This window comes from Macrosteles quadrilineatus, unplaced genomic scaffold (genome assembly GCF_028750875.1).
Source record: "Macrosteles quadrilineatus isolate MER2022 unplaced genomic scaffold, UCM_ALF_1.0 Scaffold_2__2_contigs__length_208266976, whole genome shotgun sequence".
Classification (NCBI taxonomy): domain Eukaryota; kingdom Metazoa; phylum Arthropoda; class Insecta; order Hemiptera; family Cicadellidae; genus Macrosteles; species Macrosteles quadrilineatus.
This window is the reverse complement of record NW_026542595.1, coordinates 145373048-145390515: the sequence shown is the minus strand read 5'-3', so window position 1 is coordinate 145390515 and position 17468 is coordinate 145373048. Positions and strand designations below refer to the sequence as shown.

General features: G+C 32.7%; 1 protein-coding gene across 1 annotated transcript; it reads right to left on the bottom strand.

Moving 5' to 3' along the window:
* Positions 1-15901: 15901 nt before the first annotated feature.
* Positions 15902-16654, bottom strand: LOC128984996 (uncharacterized). The gene has a single exon (XM_054404371.1). It carries the CDS (start codon positions 16652-16654, stop codon positions 15902-15904), a length of 753 nt encoding a protein of 250 aa, XP_054260346.1.
* Between the last annotated feature and the right edge of the window lie 814 nt (positions 16655-17468).

Genomic DNA, 17468 nt, shown 5'->3' with positions numbered 1-17468 from the left:
GATCTCAGAAGCCAGGTCATCTCTAATGATGAAATAAACACGATCCTCTGCCTTAGTTGAGATTCTCACTACAATAATTAATCTATTATACACTGCTAAAAAGGTTGTCATTCATGCTCGTCTGTCTGTGTATTTGGTTCGGGTTAATCTATATAAATAAAATTAGAGTTTTGTCTGTACTTTGCTCAGAATTATATACTTTTAGGTTATTTTTACGTTTTATACATTAAAGAAGCAGAAACGAGTCTTATCTCTATTTCTGTCTGTCTGTCTTTCTGTCTTTCCCTTTGTCTGTAACACTCAAGATGGCATTTTACGCAATCTTCTCCGTGAAAACCAGAGTACCTATCAAGACCCAAGTCATTTTGATGTATTCACTGGATTGGCGAGAGTGTCTTTAGTGATTTAAATATAGCCTCACTACTTTGTAAATAAAATTACGGACGTTCAAAAATGCAGTTTTGTGCGATTTTTGTCAAATTTTCGTTCAATTTTTATCAAATAATCGTCTATGAAATAACGAACAGCTGTTCGGATCAAGATTATTTTTTCTAGCTGTCAATGATATGTTTACAAATGTTGTTTACAAATACCGCAACCATTTCGAATCACGTTTTGAAAGCAAATCCCAACCAAGTGAGATTAAAAACGTTTTTCTTACATAACGGATTTAATTAATCGCAAGTGCAATAATATAGTCTAATAGTGTAACCGTAAATGAAATTAAATAACTAGACATCGTCCAAATCGGAACCAGAAATTCTTTGACTATAAAACGTTTTTTGAGTTTTGACAACCAGAAAGAAGACCTTGAATCAGTGTTGTATAGGGCTGGGACACTGAAATGATCGTCGCCAATAGCTTACAAAAAAGGTTTTCACTCATTGACGGCGCTTCAATGGCGGTTGTGTAAAGTGTAAAGTAAAAAATCACAACTGCAGTGGGTGATTGTAACAGAGGTTTAACAGAGGAAGTGCTAAACTCGCTTTTCCAATGTGTCACTTTCTGTTTCTACTCACCGTGTGATGCAATCGCTGGACCATACAGCCAATAGGCCCATAGCTCATATCTTGGGTACGTAAGCCTACATATTTATCCATAACAACCTTTTTGACGACGATCCTTGATACCGGTACTTTTCCATAGAATACATGGCCTACCTACTTAAGAAATATAATTACAAATGACCAAAACCCCAACATTGTGTGATTTTCGTCACATTTCCTTCTAATGTTAATAGATATACTAATCATTGTTTAGAGAATGCGTAATCTATTAAATAACAAAAAGTTGTTTGGGTAAGGTTTTTTTTTTCAAACTGACACCGATAAGTTTACGCTATAACTTTTTACGAGAAAATCCAAAAGCAAGAGATCAATAACCTCGGGACTAGATATTAATGGGTAATTATATCGACCTCCGGACCTCACGCGAAATTAAAATTTTTTTTTTTCAAAATGGTCGAAATTTCACGCTGATTTCAAAAATGATTGTCGTTTTTTGCGGAAACGTCCCGTTTTCCCGGAAAATGGGAAAAACGGGAAATTTTTTTATGTATTTAATTGGTCGGATGTACTATAGTTCTTAGGTAGGTTCTTACGTAGGTACTGGTTCTTTTCCTTAGAATCGTTGGTAGCTGCTAGAATCATTTTTACGTAGGTACCAACACATCACTGTAGTTTACAAATTAGTTATCGTTGGTGTTGCACCTTATTTATTAGAGCCGTCCGTATTCAATTTAAGTGATGTCTTAACTCTGTATAAGTTTTGCCTTTTCTGTCTGGATTCCAAATCTTAGCTTACCCGGTATGCTAAGAAAACGATAACCTATTTGAGTAAAACATTTGTTGGGCAAACCATCATGAATTGTTTACGGCTTTATATTGTTTATGTATCAATAGTTCGTGGCCTTTTTTGGATTGTTGTGTGTATGTCTGTTGGTAACGCATTAATGTCCTTATTTCTCAGTGTTTCACGGAATGGACAAGAGCACCTTTGATACGGAAAATGTCAACCGGAATAAAGTGTTAAATGGTGAGGTTGAGGTAGTACTTTAAATACGTTTAAGTTAACCGATGTGGAAAGTAACTTTCAATTATAGGCCTACTTTAGGGCTACGCTTCATGGATCTATAAAACATTTTTTAGTTTAATCATTGGACATATGGACCATAACGATCCGGGTGACATTTAATTGCGAAGCATTTATTTTGGCTTGAACTGTCAGATACTGTATTTGCGAAGGTTTATATATAATAGTTTTGCCAGCATATCTGCAAATATGCAAACTAACTGCTGTTCTTAATCTTAATATAAGAAGGTTTCAACTGACTACTATAAGATCCCCGTGCGTAGAACGGGCACACAGCTAGTTCAAAATAATTGTCTACATAAAGTAGGTTATGAACCCGTGGTATGATTATTAGATAGTTACGTAGTTTAAACACAAACATTTCAAATAGCTGGGCCCTGTTTCATAAAAATACTAGTCTAGTAATTACTAGTCTAGTAAATACTAGTCCCGTATTTACCTGTCCTACTAATTTGTGTTTCATAAACGTTTTTATACCGCTAGTAAATACTAGTGTATTTTACTAGTCACGTGACCAAAACTACTAGTCACGTGACCAACTTTACAAGGTAAATTCTCAAAACAAATTTCTAACCTCAATCACGGGTTTTCAAACCATTCATAAAGGGATTTAATTTTGTTTTCATTTGATACAAAAAGTAAATAGTTGTAGAAACGCAGTGTTTTCTTTAAATTAATAACTATATAGACACATAAGTAAAACAATCACATATTATTTATCAAAACGCTATTATTTATGTTCATCAATGAGCCCGCCGACGGCGCGGCGCGGCGTCGCGTCGCTGCAATCAACACGGTGATTGTAGTAGCCGGTTGTAGGCCTAGTTGCGGCGCTCAACAGAGTTGGGTAAAAAAGTTGATCTGTTGCTGCCGCATTCACACAATTTGTATGGTTTTTGTTTTATTCTGACATATAAAATTTAGCTTGCTATGATTAAAGAAAAGAAGGCTCAAATTTTGAATGTAATTAAATCGTCTAAGGACATTTTGTTTGGAACGTTTTCAAGTACCCTAACCTATGTTTTCAAATATTCGAATGCATAAGAATATTTGGGTTGAAAACCATTTGGTGATATTCTAATTTTGAGTCTACAAACCATGAATAATAAGCCTAAACGTTTATTGATGTAACAAATAATTGCAACGCCGTTACAAGCAATAGAGAAGTAGGTTTTCAAGTATAGTAAAACATGGCATAGGCGCTACGGCAGGGCTTAGAGAGGCAGAGTTCTCGCTTGTCATGTGGTCGGTCCCTGGTCCAAATCTGCGCCACTCTACTTTTTATTCCATTAATTAAACTTTTACATGTTTTTACAGCTCTAATCAACATCTTTTTTTTTATTACTTTGAATAACAAATTCAGAATACCAAAATGGATTGAAAGTAATGTTTTTTATGATAAGCAGTTAAGTTCAACGCCCAAAAATCAAATATAGGTCTACAAAATTGTTAGTACATCACAGGGTTTTAGCTATTTACGGAAGCAAATAATAAGCACCTCAAAAAATACAATGCAACTCCTTTTTAAAATTGCCTTACTATTATTTCCTATTAAAATGTCTTTAAATAAAACCGAGAGCCTTAATTGGGTGTAAAATAATCTGATTAATACATGTTTGTACATCTTTGTATTCAAAACGATATGCGGTTTTAATTTGGTTCCTATCAAAGCTTAAAAATTTTTTCTCTGTGATAGCTAAATAGTTGATATAACCATGAAATTTAACTCAAGTAAAATTAGACTAAAAGTTTACAGAAATTGATAACTTAATCATAATTATTCTAATAGGGCGATTGTACATACATTATAAAATTGAATTTCACTCATTTTGTACCACGCCACATTTATTGATTGTAATTTATATCTAATAATTGTCATTTTAGCACTCACAGATCTATTCGTGAGCCAATTTGCACTTGCAAAAAGAACTTAATAATTCATTTTTTTTTATGATGTGAGTAATGAAATAGCTCTCTTTCCAAAAATACTAGTCTACTTCAAATGATACGGGTGAAGAGAGGTTGGTAGAAAATAGCAAGTATTTACTAGTGTAATTTACAAGAGTAAAACTTTATGAAACACATTGCTGTATACACTAGTAAAAACCACTAGTAATACTAGTCCCTACACTAGTAACTAGTATTTTACACTAGTAGGTTTTTGAAACGTAGACTTGTAAAATACACTAGTATTACTAGTCCATGGACTAGTAAATACTAGACTAGTATTTTTATGAAACAGGGCCCTGGTACAAACCTACAAACACATGGTTTCAATGTAAAACAAAATCTATTGTTTGCAGTGATGTTGGTATCTCTGGTCATTGTGGCACATAAGAATCCATGGAGGCTAGCGGCCATCTTGGATTTGCCCACAATAAGAGCAAGGTTAATTTCGTTAATGTTAAACAGCCATTGAAGAGTTATTTACTATCTCAAAATATATTTTCAGGTACCAGAGTGATTGTAATTTAAATAGCTAGTGCACTGTGGGATTAGAAACTTTCTTTGTAGTTTTTTTTTAATTGTTTTATGAGTTAGAACGCATAGACTCTGAAGTGTAACACTATACTCGATTGTCTTAAAGTAGAGAATGTTTATTGTTTTCACATCAATCTGCAGTCAATAAAGAGGAGTGATGTTTTAACATTCAATGTTCATAATTAAAAAAAAAAAACTATAAGTGTTTTATTTCGGTGCCCAAGTACGATTTTGTAATGTTTACAATTCCTGGACAGAGGCCAACATAACCATGTAGCCTGTCTGGCGTTAAACCAATCTTGCAACACAATGGGACAAATCACACAGTTTAAACTTTTCAAAATAAATTACTTGTTTGAATAATTGTTTGATGTATGATGGTCACAATAATTAATTAACTATTTAAATTTTGATCTTAGAGTGATTTAGTGAAGTAGTATGACAAATGATACTGTACCAGGAAAATACTATTTTACAAACTATGGGAAATAATACAGATTCGAACATTTTCGTAAAAACAGTATTAAATAATTAAAGTTGTTTAAATACCTGTAATGTCGACAATCCCAAGTGGTTGTGAAACAACTAGTTTCGGCTCATAGCGGAGCCATCTTCAGGTTTTCTAAGGACATTATCACTTCTTCCGAAGTACGTCAAAGTTCACAAATAATTTACATACATTAAAAACATTTAAAAACACGTAACACGCATGCCTAGGCCTAGCTTTAACGACGTGACCGGCGGCAGTTTACGTATAGACTCTAGGTAGTTAAGAGTCTATTAGGTATTTAAACCACTTTAATTGTATCTCTTTAATACGGAGGCTACCCATTCGAATAAATGAGTATTAAATAGTTGCAAAACTTTAAGTAAAGCAACTATTTGGCAAACACTGTTATCTCTTAGCAATATACCAATAACATATACCAATAACACCATTAAAATTGATTAAAACATATGTAAATCTTGACCCATGCCTGCTGTTTTAATTTAAATAAATAGTCTGATGGTATTTGTATTTATTTACTTCATTCACAAATCTGTCATACATTTACATTATGCATGTATAGAACTAATATTTTTTGCAATAGGCTTACACTTGGTTATTACAAACTGTTGTCCAAATATTACAAACAAAATGCAAAAATATCTCTCTTTGACATTCTCAAACGTACAAACCTTGTCATCTATATTAGTGACTTCACGGAGATATCCGTTACCAAAACAAGTTTAAGGTCTTAACTTTGCCAAATTCGTAACTTTCATAATTTCCGCTTTACATCTCCTTCGCTTCAAGTTTGTCTGTTTGTTTACTTGTGAAATGCATCAAAATATTCTAAAAAGTAACTATCCGAATTCAGATTCTTTGAAAGTAACATCCTTGACCAATAATACAACAGTCAATGGTAATATCATAGATTAAAGAAGTAGACAATACACCCTCAACTGGCAAATTAGTTATGTAAACTCCTAATATTAATATTACTGCTTACCCTGCTTAATACTGCTAGAATTAGTTTACCTTGACAGACCACAAACCTTTATTTCAATAACATAAAAATATTGAGAAGATAATTGTTATACATTATTGTTACACTGTTTAAATTCTTTAAATGAAAACCCATGCAACTTATCCCCAAGGGGTGAGAATCAATTGAAAGAGGAGATAATTTGGTTTTATTTGACACCTCTCTGGTAAACATAGTTTTAAAATTAGCCTCTACAGAATTTTTTTTAATTTTTAACTACGATCTTAGGAGTCAATAACTTTGCGTTGTTGTTCACCCTCAGATGACAGGTTTAACAATGGTTGTCCTAGTGCGGGTCGGCAAAAACATGTGGTCACGTTATTAGGCCTAATCATGCACCGTAAGCTTGATTACTGAGCAGAACATTTTATGTGATTCTTAAATATAGGCTATTTTACGTGTGATTTGCTTTTCGGATTTTCAAAATTTTTGTTTTAGAGTTTGAGTTTAAGTCAATATATTTATGTAGTTTGACAAAATAATAAGTTAAAATCAAAATTTATAACGCAAATCACATCCGTGATTTCAATAGCTTTAAAATGATATTTTTTTTTAAATTGTTTATCTTAATAAACAATGCTGTAATATAACTCAACCATTAAATTGTGTAATTAATTGTTCGCTACACTACTGTAAAATGACTGTGATTTCGTTGCATGTTTATCACCTGCGGAATATCCATCATTACATTGTCTACTACGAAAAAAGAATGTTTACTATGCGAAAGTAATGTGTACTATATGATTTTGCAGACTCAAACAAACAAAGATTTGTCATTGTTTTGTCAACTTTTTCAATTTTCAGCAACCAAAACTATACAGCCAAAGTAAATATTGACTTTAAATTAAAGGCATGACCTAAAATAAATAAATATCAAAAGTCTGTTTTAATCATTAAGAAAATAATATTAGTCTTTGTAGTGCATGAAAAGTAACGCTCAAAACACGAGTTCGATAAATCTCGCACTTCAAACATGGTCTCAAATATGTAACGACTCACTTTCTACTCGTACTCTTATTATGGAATATACTAAAATCGTAGTTAAAATCAGAAAATGTCTGTAGAGGCTAATTTTGTACCTATGTTTACCAAAGTGGAGTCAATCATAACCTTAGAATCTTCTCTTTCAATTGATTCTCACCCTGTGATGATAGGTTGTATGATTTTAATTCATAGAGTTTCAAAAGTGTAACAATAATCTAGAGTTAGCGGTATCCTGTAATAATGTTACAGATAACTAAACTAAAAGATGGATTTTCGTACGAGGTAAAGTAAGCATTATGAAATCAGTATTCACTGTACTATGGTGACATGGCGCCCTATCTGGCTCACCTCCAAGGTTCTCTCTCATATTACTCAGAACTCGAAAATATATTGTTGCCTATTTATTATGCTTCAGTTTGCTTAAACTTAATGCATTATTCGCAGTCAAAATGTTCATACGATTAATTTTTGTTGGGAATGCAATAATTGTGTAGTAGTCATTACTATTTTGACTGAAAGAGTTATTTGAGTTGTCCCTAGAGAAAATTAGATACGTGAACATTCTGAACAGGCAAGTTACTAAGGGCTAAAATATTTTCTAATTTATTTTTCTAGTAACTTATACTGTAGTAAACTACGTGCCAATATTTAAATTAAAATAACAATTACGAAGTAATTCTAATAATTTAGAAATATTATACAGGAAATATTCAACATAGGCTATAATCTCACCACTTATTGCCAAAATAACAACATTAGTAGATATTTATTTCAATAAAGTCATTACAAAGTTCATTCATTGGGAGTTATCAAAAATAGATTTTGCTATTTGTAAAGCTCATGATTGAGACAAATGTTATATCTTTTAGGCCTACATTTCAAATGTAACTGTTTGTTTTAATACTAAATAAATAGCATTTTAGTACAAAATATTTCTAACATTTTCAATTAATCAAGTCAACATTACTTTTTATTTACGAGTTTACCTTAAAGTAAATCAAAATGATATACAGTATTGCATTTTAATAATGTACAATTTCTTGGACAAATAATTACATTATTATTAAAATATACATATTAAACTCATTACTATGATATTTTGAAAGTAGAAATACACTAAGTTACAATAATATGTCGCTTAATAATGTAACCGATTCACTTAAAGGACGTTAAAAGACAAAACTTGGACAGATTAGGATTACGTTAAAACTTATGAACTATAACTCCCCAAAACGGTAACTCTAGATGATTTAAGGTTTGAAACAGCCAAAGGACCAAAACAAATTATTACTAGTGACTTTGCAGGCGAGAGTCATGTCTGGTCAGTCGGGCGCCGGTTATTGAAACAAGTGTGTTTGTGCTAACTGCGCCAGTTAATTGATAATACTGCTGTTGAATGTTGGAAACCTTAGGTTACCAAATATTACTTTAGATCAATGTGTATGTTCTGCATTGTATACAGAGCTACATGGCGTACTTACATGGTTTGCCACAGTTCAACTTTATACTAATCAAGAACTTAAAAACTTTATTTGTAAATTGTACGTATTGTGATGATTTGGGTATATTTGAAATTTCTCATGTGTAAATCTTTATTTTAGGAAAATGTTTTTCCAAACTTAATTTATATAGCCATCCAACAAATTTAAAAGTTGTATTGGCTAAAATTATATCCAACATGTTCACATAGTCAATGTTAATGAGAAACTTTCTCCTGGATGAAAGTAAGAGTATTGTATTGAGGACCAGGTCGATCTATCAGCACTAATGTGGGTCAAGTGGACGTTGTCCACTACTTTACTTGATTTATTGTGTTTGCAAGTTCGATTTATTTGTTTGTTTCCTTTCTCCCAGTATAAACAATGATTATTTTTCTATAATATAACCTTTGGCTTTTAAGTTCACTGAATGGCAACTATTATTTATGAAAAAGAATATAAGGTTAGGTAAGCTTAGGACACATTTATAAGACACGTAGTATTGATCACATAAATATTTTTATGTTTTTATATTATTTTTTAAATTTTTTTATGGCTTCACCTCCTAACGTTTTCTTTGTGTATAGATTCAATTTTAATAATCCAATTATGCTGACTAACTTTCTTTATTACGGTTCAAATATGAATTATAATAATTTAATAACTGTTCCTTCAGTTGAATGTTTGACCAAAGTCAAATTATAAACAAGAGAACCAAGAGTTTATAAAAATGTATTTCAATAAGCCACTTTTTTCATCGAGGTAGGTAAATCACGATTTATGGTGTATATCTAAATACCCCCGCCGCAGCAAACCTGCAGACTAAGCGAATTTCCATATACACAGTTAGATTCCACTAAATTATTCCCTTAAAATTGTCAGATTTATTTCCTATTTAAACATCATTAATATTAATGAGTACTTTAGGTTTGCTAATACAGGGAAGAAAATAGGGGGTTTTTATTGAAATATTAATAGCTCAGTATGAAGTAAACAAAATTTCAAAATGTCATTAATATATATACACAAGCAAGCTACAACACTGTATTTATTCTCCATAAGAATAACATGGTAATTTTAAATTTACATTATTTTGCGATTTTTCCGTAACCGTTAGGCATGCAACAATGCTTCAATATACTAAATTATTTGTTGTTTTGAGCTCTACAAAATGGTTTGGAAAGAAATTGCAAAATTTTATGTTTTCAGGGTGAAAAATTAGAAAAACCCATTTTTACCCCATAAAATCCCCCATAAACCCCTGTTCCCATAGTCCGATCATGCTGGTTCGCGAACTCGTTCGAATAAATGTAGGTTTACACGTTTATACCAAATTTCATCAAAATCGGATGATATTTGCTCGAGTTATCGCGCTAACGGACACATATATAAATAAATAAATAAATATATATATATATATATATATATATATATATATATATATGAATTTGAACGGATGGTGTTTTTGGCCTCTGGGGACCTCAAAACGAAAAACATAATCGGTCCCGGGTCCAGGTCTTACCATGAGACCTACGGTAATAGCTTATTCCCTATATCGGAAATTCGCTAAAACAACAAATTTATTTTTTACTATTAGTTCTATTCACTTAATAACTGTTCTAACAAACATAATCTTGAAGAGGAAAATGGGTATTGCACTGAATTCAATTTGCCTTAAAACAAGCTTTGGACCCTACTGAACTGCGCAATATGCACACAAGTTTCCTCGATGTTTTTTATTTGAACCAAAAATATAGAACAAACAAAAAAAATCCTTAATACACTTCTTGATTCATTAAAAATCAATATGGCTTGGCTCGGATTTACACAATGTTTGGGATTTAATATGATGTTGCATAGCTTTATACAGATATTATGATGCTACTCACGTTTCAAAAGAAGGCTTTAAATTCCATTGACTCGGAGGAACCTTCAGCACTTAAGCTTTACTAAGACTTGCAATGTAGACGATTGAAGAATTAAGAAGATGGAATATGATGGGAAGGGGCTCTGTAATACAGTACAGAGATGCTGTATTCCAATTGTGATCGTTAAAAAATTGTTTCATTATTTAGATAGTAATATTGGTATTTTTTATAAAATAAAACTATACAGTTAAAGAATTTGTTTTTATGTACAAAATAACTTTACAATCATCTGTACTTTCAAAAAGTAAAATAAATGCAAGCAAATTTTTGTGTTGTGTAATACTTCTCTAATATTATCATTTAGCATTTACTGTGTATTACTAAGACTTTTACCTTATCCATGTACCTGGGCCTAATAAAAAATAATTGGTGTTGTAATTTAATAAAAGACGATTACATCAGGTTTTCTATTAGATATACAGAATGTCTTTACGTAGACATTACTAATTATCCATAAAATAAGGCCGTTTATTTGTTATACTTAGGACAAATTCGTAGACTATAGTTATTTTCATTATTTTATCCAAGCGATAAATAATACAACCTGATCAGACTTAGTTTGAAGCCAGCACGTCCAGCGAGTCTCGTGAAAGATTGAATCTCTCCATTTGTGAAGTGGTTGGTTATTCACTGTATAGGAAGCAATCCATTTGCTTCACGGACGCTTTTATTTTGATACAAGGAGTTGTAGGTCCTTAAGTTATGTAAGATGGTTTGTTTGCACTGTTAGGTTTTACAACTAAATGAAATACATATTTATAAATTTTTCATAATAGGATATTGTGGAGTTGTGTTTGTACTGTAATCAAAATGTCTGTTGATTAATTTAAGCTGATTTGTTTCAGAATTGAATACGATAATTCTTTGTAATTAAAATAAAGTTTTTAACGAAGTTATAAAAATATCATTACACAAATTATATACTAAATATGATGAGAGACTTTGTCAAAGTATTTAATTTCTATAAGTTAAACGTGATATGATAAATGCAATGTATGATTAATCCTCAGCTTACAAATTACAAATTTATAATTAATTGAATTTCAGGATATTGGTTTGCAGCTTTATTTCAAGGAAGCATACATAGTTACCACTTTTTTAACATCGTACATCATAAATTGGTTTAGAAATTGGAATTGAATATGAATGAACATAGCTCTGGTTGGAATATATATATATATCTCAAACCTTTTACAAAGCAACGATATACATCATAGCTTTGTAAAAAAATGACGGAGAGTATAGAACTTTGGAGGAGGGCCAGATATGAGGCTCCGACAACACAGTAGGCTACGGTGAATACTAATACTTTATACTACCTTGTATGGTAAAATACAGGGCGTTTATAAAAGAATCATCAGGTTTTAAAACATTTTATTGACGTTATTGTTAAACAAATACGGATATAAAATATATCAACAGAAAGTAGAACTCTTAAATTTTTCATAGATACCCCTACAAGTGCTCAATGTACCGTCCATTAGCTGCGGAGCAAGTTTCGAATCTATGTTGTAAATTGTCCCTTACACCGGCTAGCACCGCAAGGTTGATTGAATCTATAGACATAATCTGTATAATCTGCTACGGCATTGGGAATTCGTCCACGGAGCCCTTGAAGCGTTTGAGGCATTTTCGGTACATAAAGTTTGTCTTTAACACACGTAGTCCCATAGAAAAAAATCACACACCGTTAGATCAGGAGATCTAAGGGGCCATTTGAGAAGGGTCGAGTCATTATCGTCAAAATGTTTTTTCTTGAACTGTAATAATTTTTAAATGATGCAAACTCGTCCAAGAAAACCCCAAGACTGATTAATGAATAGCTGATTATAAAATTTGGAAACATGTTTTTTAAGCCCATGTTTAAAATATTAATGTTGGACAAGAATTGAGTGAGGTACATGCCATTAAAACCTGATGATTCTTTTGTAAACGCCCATATTTTTTGCGTATTTATCTGCAGTAATATAACTGGATGTCCATAAGTATTTACATTACTTAATCCTTACAATATTTAGCGGAACATTCATATGTATCCACAATTATTCTTCCATTAATTAATTTTAGAATGTCATGAAGTTATAGATATTAAATAGAATAAAGTTTTGTCTCTATTAAATTCATATTCCTCTCGTCCTACTGATCATATCTTTACAATTCATGTGTTATTTCGAAGCTTATGATCTAGCGGAGTAGCGAATGGTAAGACAAAATGTGATTTGATTTAGGGCTTCGTCCCACTAGCCTAATTTAATTTATTTCTGGAGTTCACTTTCAAAGATCCAGTGATGCTGATCAACTTTCTTTACAACTTAGTCAGTAAAAATGCTGCACAGATCATCTCAATCCATTCTACACTTATCCTTCACTCATATTAGGCTTAAAATACTCACCTAGGTGGCGTCCCCATCTCGATAATCAATAATTAACAATTGTTATTCATTGTGACCCTTGATTGGAATTCAACTACGGTTGCTAGTAGTACTTTTTTTGATGTGGCTGCATACAATGACCTGACGAAGTTCTAAGAAACTAAACTATTTGTCATACCAGCAACTGTGGTTGGATAAGTTAATCCTTTTATTTTATTGATTAATAATTAGTTGCAAAAAAGAATTGTACTTAGGAAAGCTGATACTTCAGTTGAATTTTTAACCACAGTCAGATAGTAAACAAGGGACACAGTTTAAGGAAATGGACTACACAACTAGCCGAGACTTCAATGTGACCGTGAATAATTTTGGTGATAATTGTACCATGATTGAGGCACGAAAATGTAATTTATTCAGAATCGGTAAATTAGTATATTGATTCACTTAACTATAAACAAGCATCATCTTTTGAAGAAGTATTGCAGTATTTGGTACGCATATTATACGGGTTTTGAACCCTATTGAAAAGCGTAATGGGTGCAAGGGTCCTCTCCTATTTTATTAATTTTTGCAGTAGGTCGACGAATACAGTATATTTTAAATACTGTATGTTTCTTAATAAATACATGATTTTAATTCAGGTAACCCTCTATTTAGAGCGGGTTTCTAAACAGAGAACATTCTAATCACAGCATTTCCATTTGAAATTACTGAAAAAGTTCCATACAATTCTGTGATGGCTTGGCGTAGTGCTTTGACTGCTTTGTGTGAAATAATTGTGGCGCGCACCTTTGCTCAGTTCTGACGGGTAAGTATTGTTGTTTTTTTGATAAATTTAGCTTCAATACAAGAACCTGGGTAATAAATAAAACGCCATAAGGTGTTATAGAACCAGAGTGGTACTAGTCGGTCCTTTAATGGTTAACTGTATTGTTTTATTTATGTTTAGTTATAATAATATTACATTCAAAAACAAATCACATATTTTTGAATGTATTTATTATACGATTCCCCTTAATTAGTCCAACATTATCATCTACGATTGGCATAATGAACGGAGTGAGATTAACCGATTATCTTTAAATAACATTTAATATAATAAATAAATTTATGAAACAAGTTCATAATAATTACTTGCATACGGTCTTATCATTTTAACACGTAACCCTGTTTACCATATTTAAAGTTGGAAATCAAACCCACTTCATTTGCGATTTTAAATTTTCTGCCATTTTACAATTGGTGTAAAATGGAATTCAAAACAAACTAGTTGTTTTAAGTACTAAAATACAAACAATATGTTTGAGAATCAACACTTTTTTCAGAAAATTCGCTAATTAAATCTTTTAGTTGAGGTTACGTTCCGTTTTATAAAAATTGTAGTTAACAGAATCATTTGTTAATTTTAAACTTGGTCTTTTATGTATTTCACAAATAAACATATAGAGAATCTTGAATTGGAAGTGCATTTAAAGGGAAATAATTTAAAGTTACTGGTTTGGCAACGAAGACCTATAACTTGTAACCTAAATTTGATTCGCAACATGTCTTCAACAGATTAACCGTAACACAAATTACAGTTTCTAAAAAGGAACAGTTTATTATGGATATCTAACTTTTGAAAACGAATCATTGACTATTAAGATATTCAAGGACATGTATTAATTAATTTAAAAAAATCTAATCGTAGTTTCTTAATACATTAAATTTAACACAGCCAATTAATTTCCTTCACTCCAAAACAAAATCACAAAGCATTGTTTTTAAACCATCATAAAGCAATAACCCAAACCGAAATTCAAACGAACCATTCTTTCAAAAATATGTAAACTGTATGATTTGTCCTATTGTTGCAAAGTAGGTTTGGCGCCACACAGGTTACATGCTGATGTTGGCTTTAGTTCAGGAATTGAATACTTTTCTTAATTGCTACTTACTGACAAAATATTTATATCACAATTACCATAAGCAATGATATAAAACATAGCTCCTATCCACTAAAAACCGTGTTTCGTACAAAAATATACAACAATTTCACTGTTTCACCGTTGTTCAAAACTCGGGAAAATAAATATGTGGCATTGTAAAAAAGTTTTTACTATGGACTTGCTTGATTTTCTTATACCTAACAATGTATTGATCTGTTACACGGCTGAACTGAACCAATTAGTAATCAACTTTCTTTTGAACTAAAAGTGGTCCAACTTTAAAGACAGACTTGTTTCCATCTATACAATTCAATAATAGTTTGTTTATGTAGTTCATCCATCTGAGATCGTAGTTCAAAATGTTATTGTGAACGAAATCCTAATGAATTATGTGAATGTTGCACATGTGGCATACGCATGAAAGTGACGTGTAAAAGCATCATAAAGAGTGTACGTCAATTTACATAGAGCAGTGAAACCTAAACCAATAACTTTATAAACAATGGCAGCGATAGTTTTAACTAAGGCAGAGGCTCTGGTTTATTTCATCATTAGCGATGACCTGGCTTGTGAGATCATGTACTCTCATTCATTATCAAGCTACAAGCCAACAAAGAGTCTAGCCTTTCCACTACTAATTAAATCTAAAGTATGAGGCGGACTTTACAGAAAGTATTGGTCATTAACAAAGCTTTAAATTAGTCTAATCCAAGAACCAGTGATCTCAAAAAGAATAATGATAATATACGATATTATGTAATGTAAAACACCGTAAGTGCTTTCAATGCACGTTCCATAACCTACAAAAGATAAAGAGTAGATATAGTTATTTACGAAAATTTAAATAATAAATATATTTTTGACAAAATTGATCTCAGTATTGTAGGCCGAAGAGTGATAAAACCAACGCATCTGTTGAATCGTAACATTGCATACATCGCTAACTTATGAGATGATTGTTAAATTTACCATGAATATTATTAATAACTGCAATTCGTTTAGTGCTTACAGGAACAATTAATTACAAAAACTAATTAGGAGGCTTATACTCGTATATTTCAAATATTTCTTGGTATAATTTTCTCAGGTACAGTTAGGGGAAATTTGTACTTAAAAGGAATGTTGAACACCACGGTCCCATTGTTTGTGATTATGTAACGCTGCCAAGTCATGCCCTCCTAAGTAATGTCCTCCGAAATGGTGTTCTTCATGATACTTGTGCTCATGGTCATAGACCGGGATGTGAACCGGAACCTTGACTGGATACGGCACCTCCTTCTCCACCGGGTAGGGAACCTTCTTCTCTACGTAGACGGGGTAAGGCTTCTCCACAGGGTAGGGGACTGGCTTCTCAACTGGCACCTTGACGGGATAAGGAACTTTCTTCTCGACGGTGTAAGGCACGTGTTTGACAACAGGAACATGATAGGGGACAGGCCGGGGGACATGCACCTTGACCGGGTAAGGGATGTGTTTCTCTACAGGATAGGGCACCTTCTTCTCTACGTAGACGGGGTAAGGCTTGGGGATATGCACGGGTACTGGCCTCACCACAGGAACCTTCACAGGGAAAGGGATCTTCTTCTCGACAGGGTAAGGTTTAGGGATATACTCCTTGACCGGGTAAGGCACTTTCTTCTCCACAGTCACAGGGTAAGGTTTCTCCACAGGATAGGGGACCGGCCTCTCGACGTGCACCTTGACAGGGTACGGTACCTTCTTCTCCACGTGGACCGGGTACGGCACCTTCACCTCCTTCTCTATCGTGATGGTCTTCACCTCGTGGTGGTGATGGTTGCTGAAGTCATGTCCCTCGACTATGATGGTAGTCAACCCCAGTACCAGTGACAGTAGACTCTGCATGTTGCTGTCCTGTGGTCGTGGAGATGAGTGTAGCAATGGTAAGAGACCGCAGGCTTATATACTAGTGTTATGCGAGTTATCTAACACAGCCTTATGACATCCGTTCAGCTAGTACTCGAGAGTTGTGATATAACATGTATATAATATTAGGAAATATTGTTTGTTATTTATATGTACGGGGGTGAACTCGTTTTCCTTAAACATTGAGCAAAAAAAAAAACAAAAAAAACGCAGTTTTCCCATAGAATTTAAACAGTGCAAGTAAACTTGTCATCCTCAACAAACTCATAATTACAAATAATAAAATAATTTTATTTTATTTTTAGCTGTTTCGTTATTTCGTACTCCATAAAAAAATCACTAAACGTGGCTTAAAAATCACTCCCCTCACCCGGCTTTACCAATCCGAGTTTGTCGGAGGGGGCTCAATGTCAGGGTAGAAAATGTAAAATCTGCAAATCATTTAAAATGGGATACAAATTTGGACTTTGGTCTATTATCAGGCGTATAGTAATATATATCTAAAAAAGGTTAACTGATATATATCTCCATGACACAAATATTGCTTTGCAGTTTGACGTGGTTTTAATTTCCAGTTTCAAAAGATTGACTGAATCGTTGTAAATTACAGATAGTTGTTAATAATACTGAAGCCACGTTTACACTAGGCCAACAGGCAGGCATTTTACTGGACAGGTTACATGCTCCTAGTGTATTCCAAGTTGAGGCAGGTAACCTGCTCGCCAACTGTCCTCATGTAAACGTTAAATGTCATTTGTAACTCGGATGTCATGGCCATTTTAAACTTGTGAGA

Coding starts and splice junctions, on each gene's coding strand:
- LOC128984996 (XM_054404371.1), bottom strand. CDS start 16,654: ATGCAGAGTCTACTGTCACTGGTACTGGGGTTGACTACCATCATAGTC.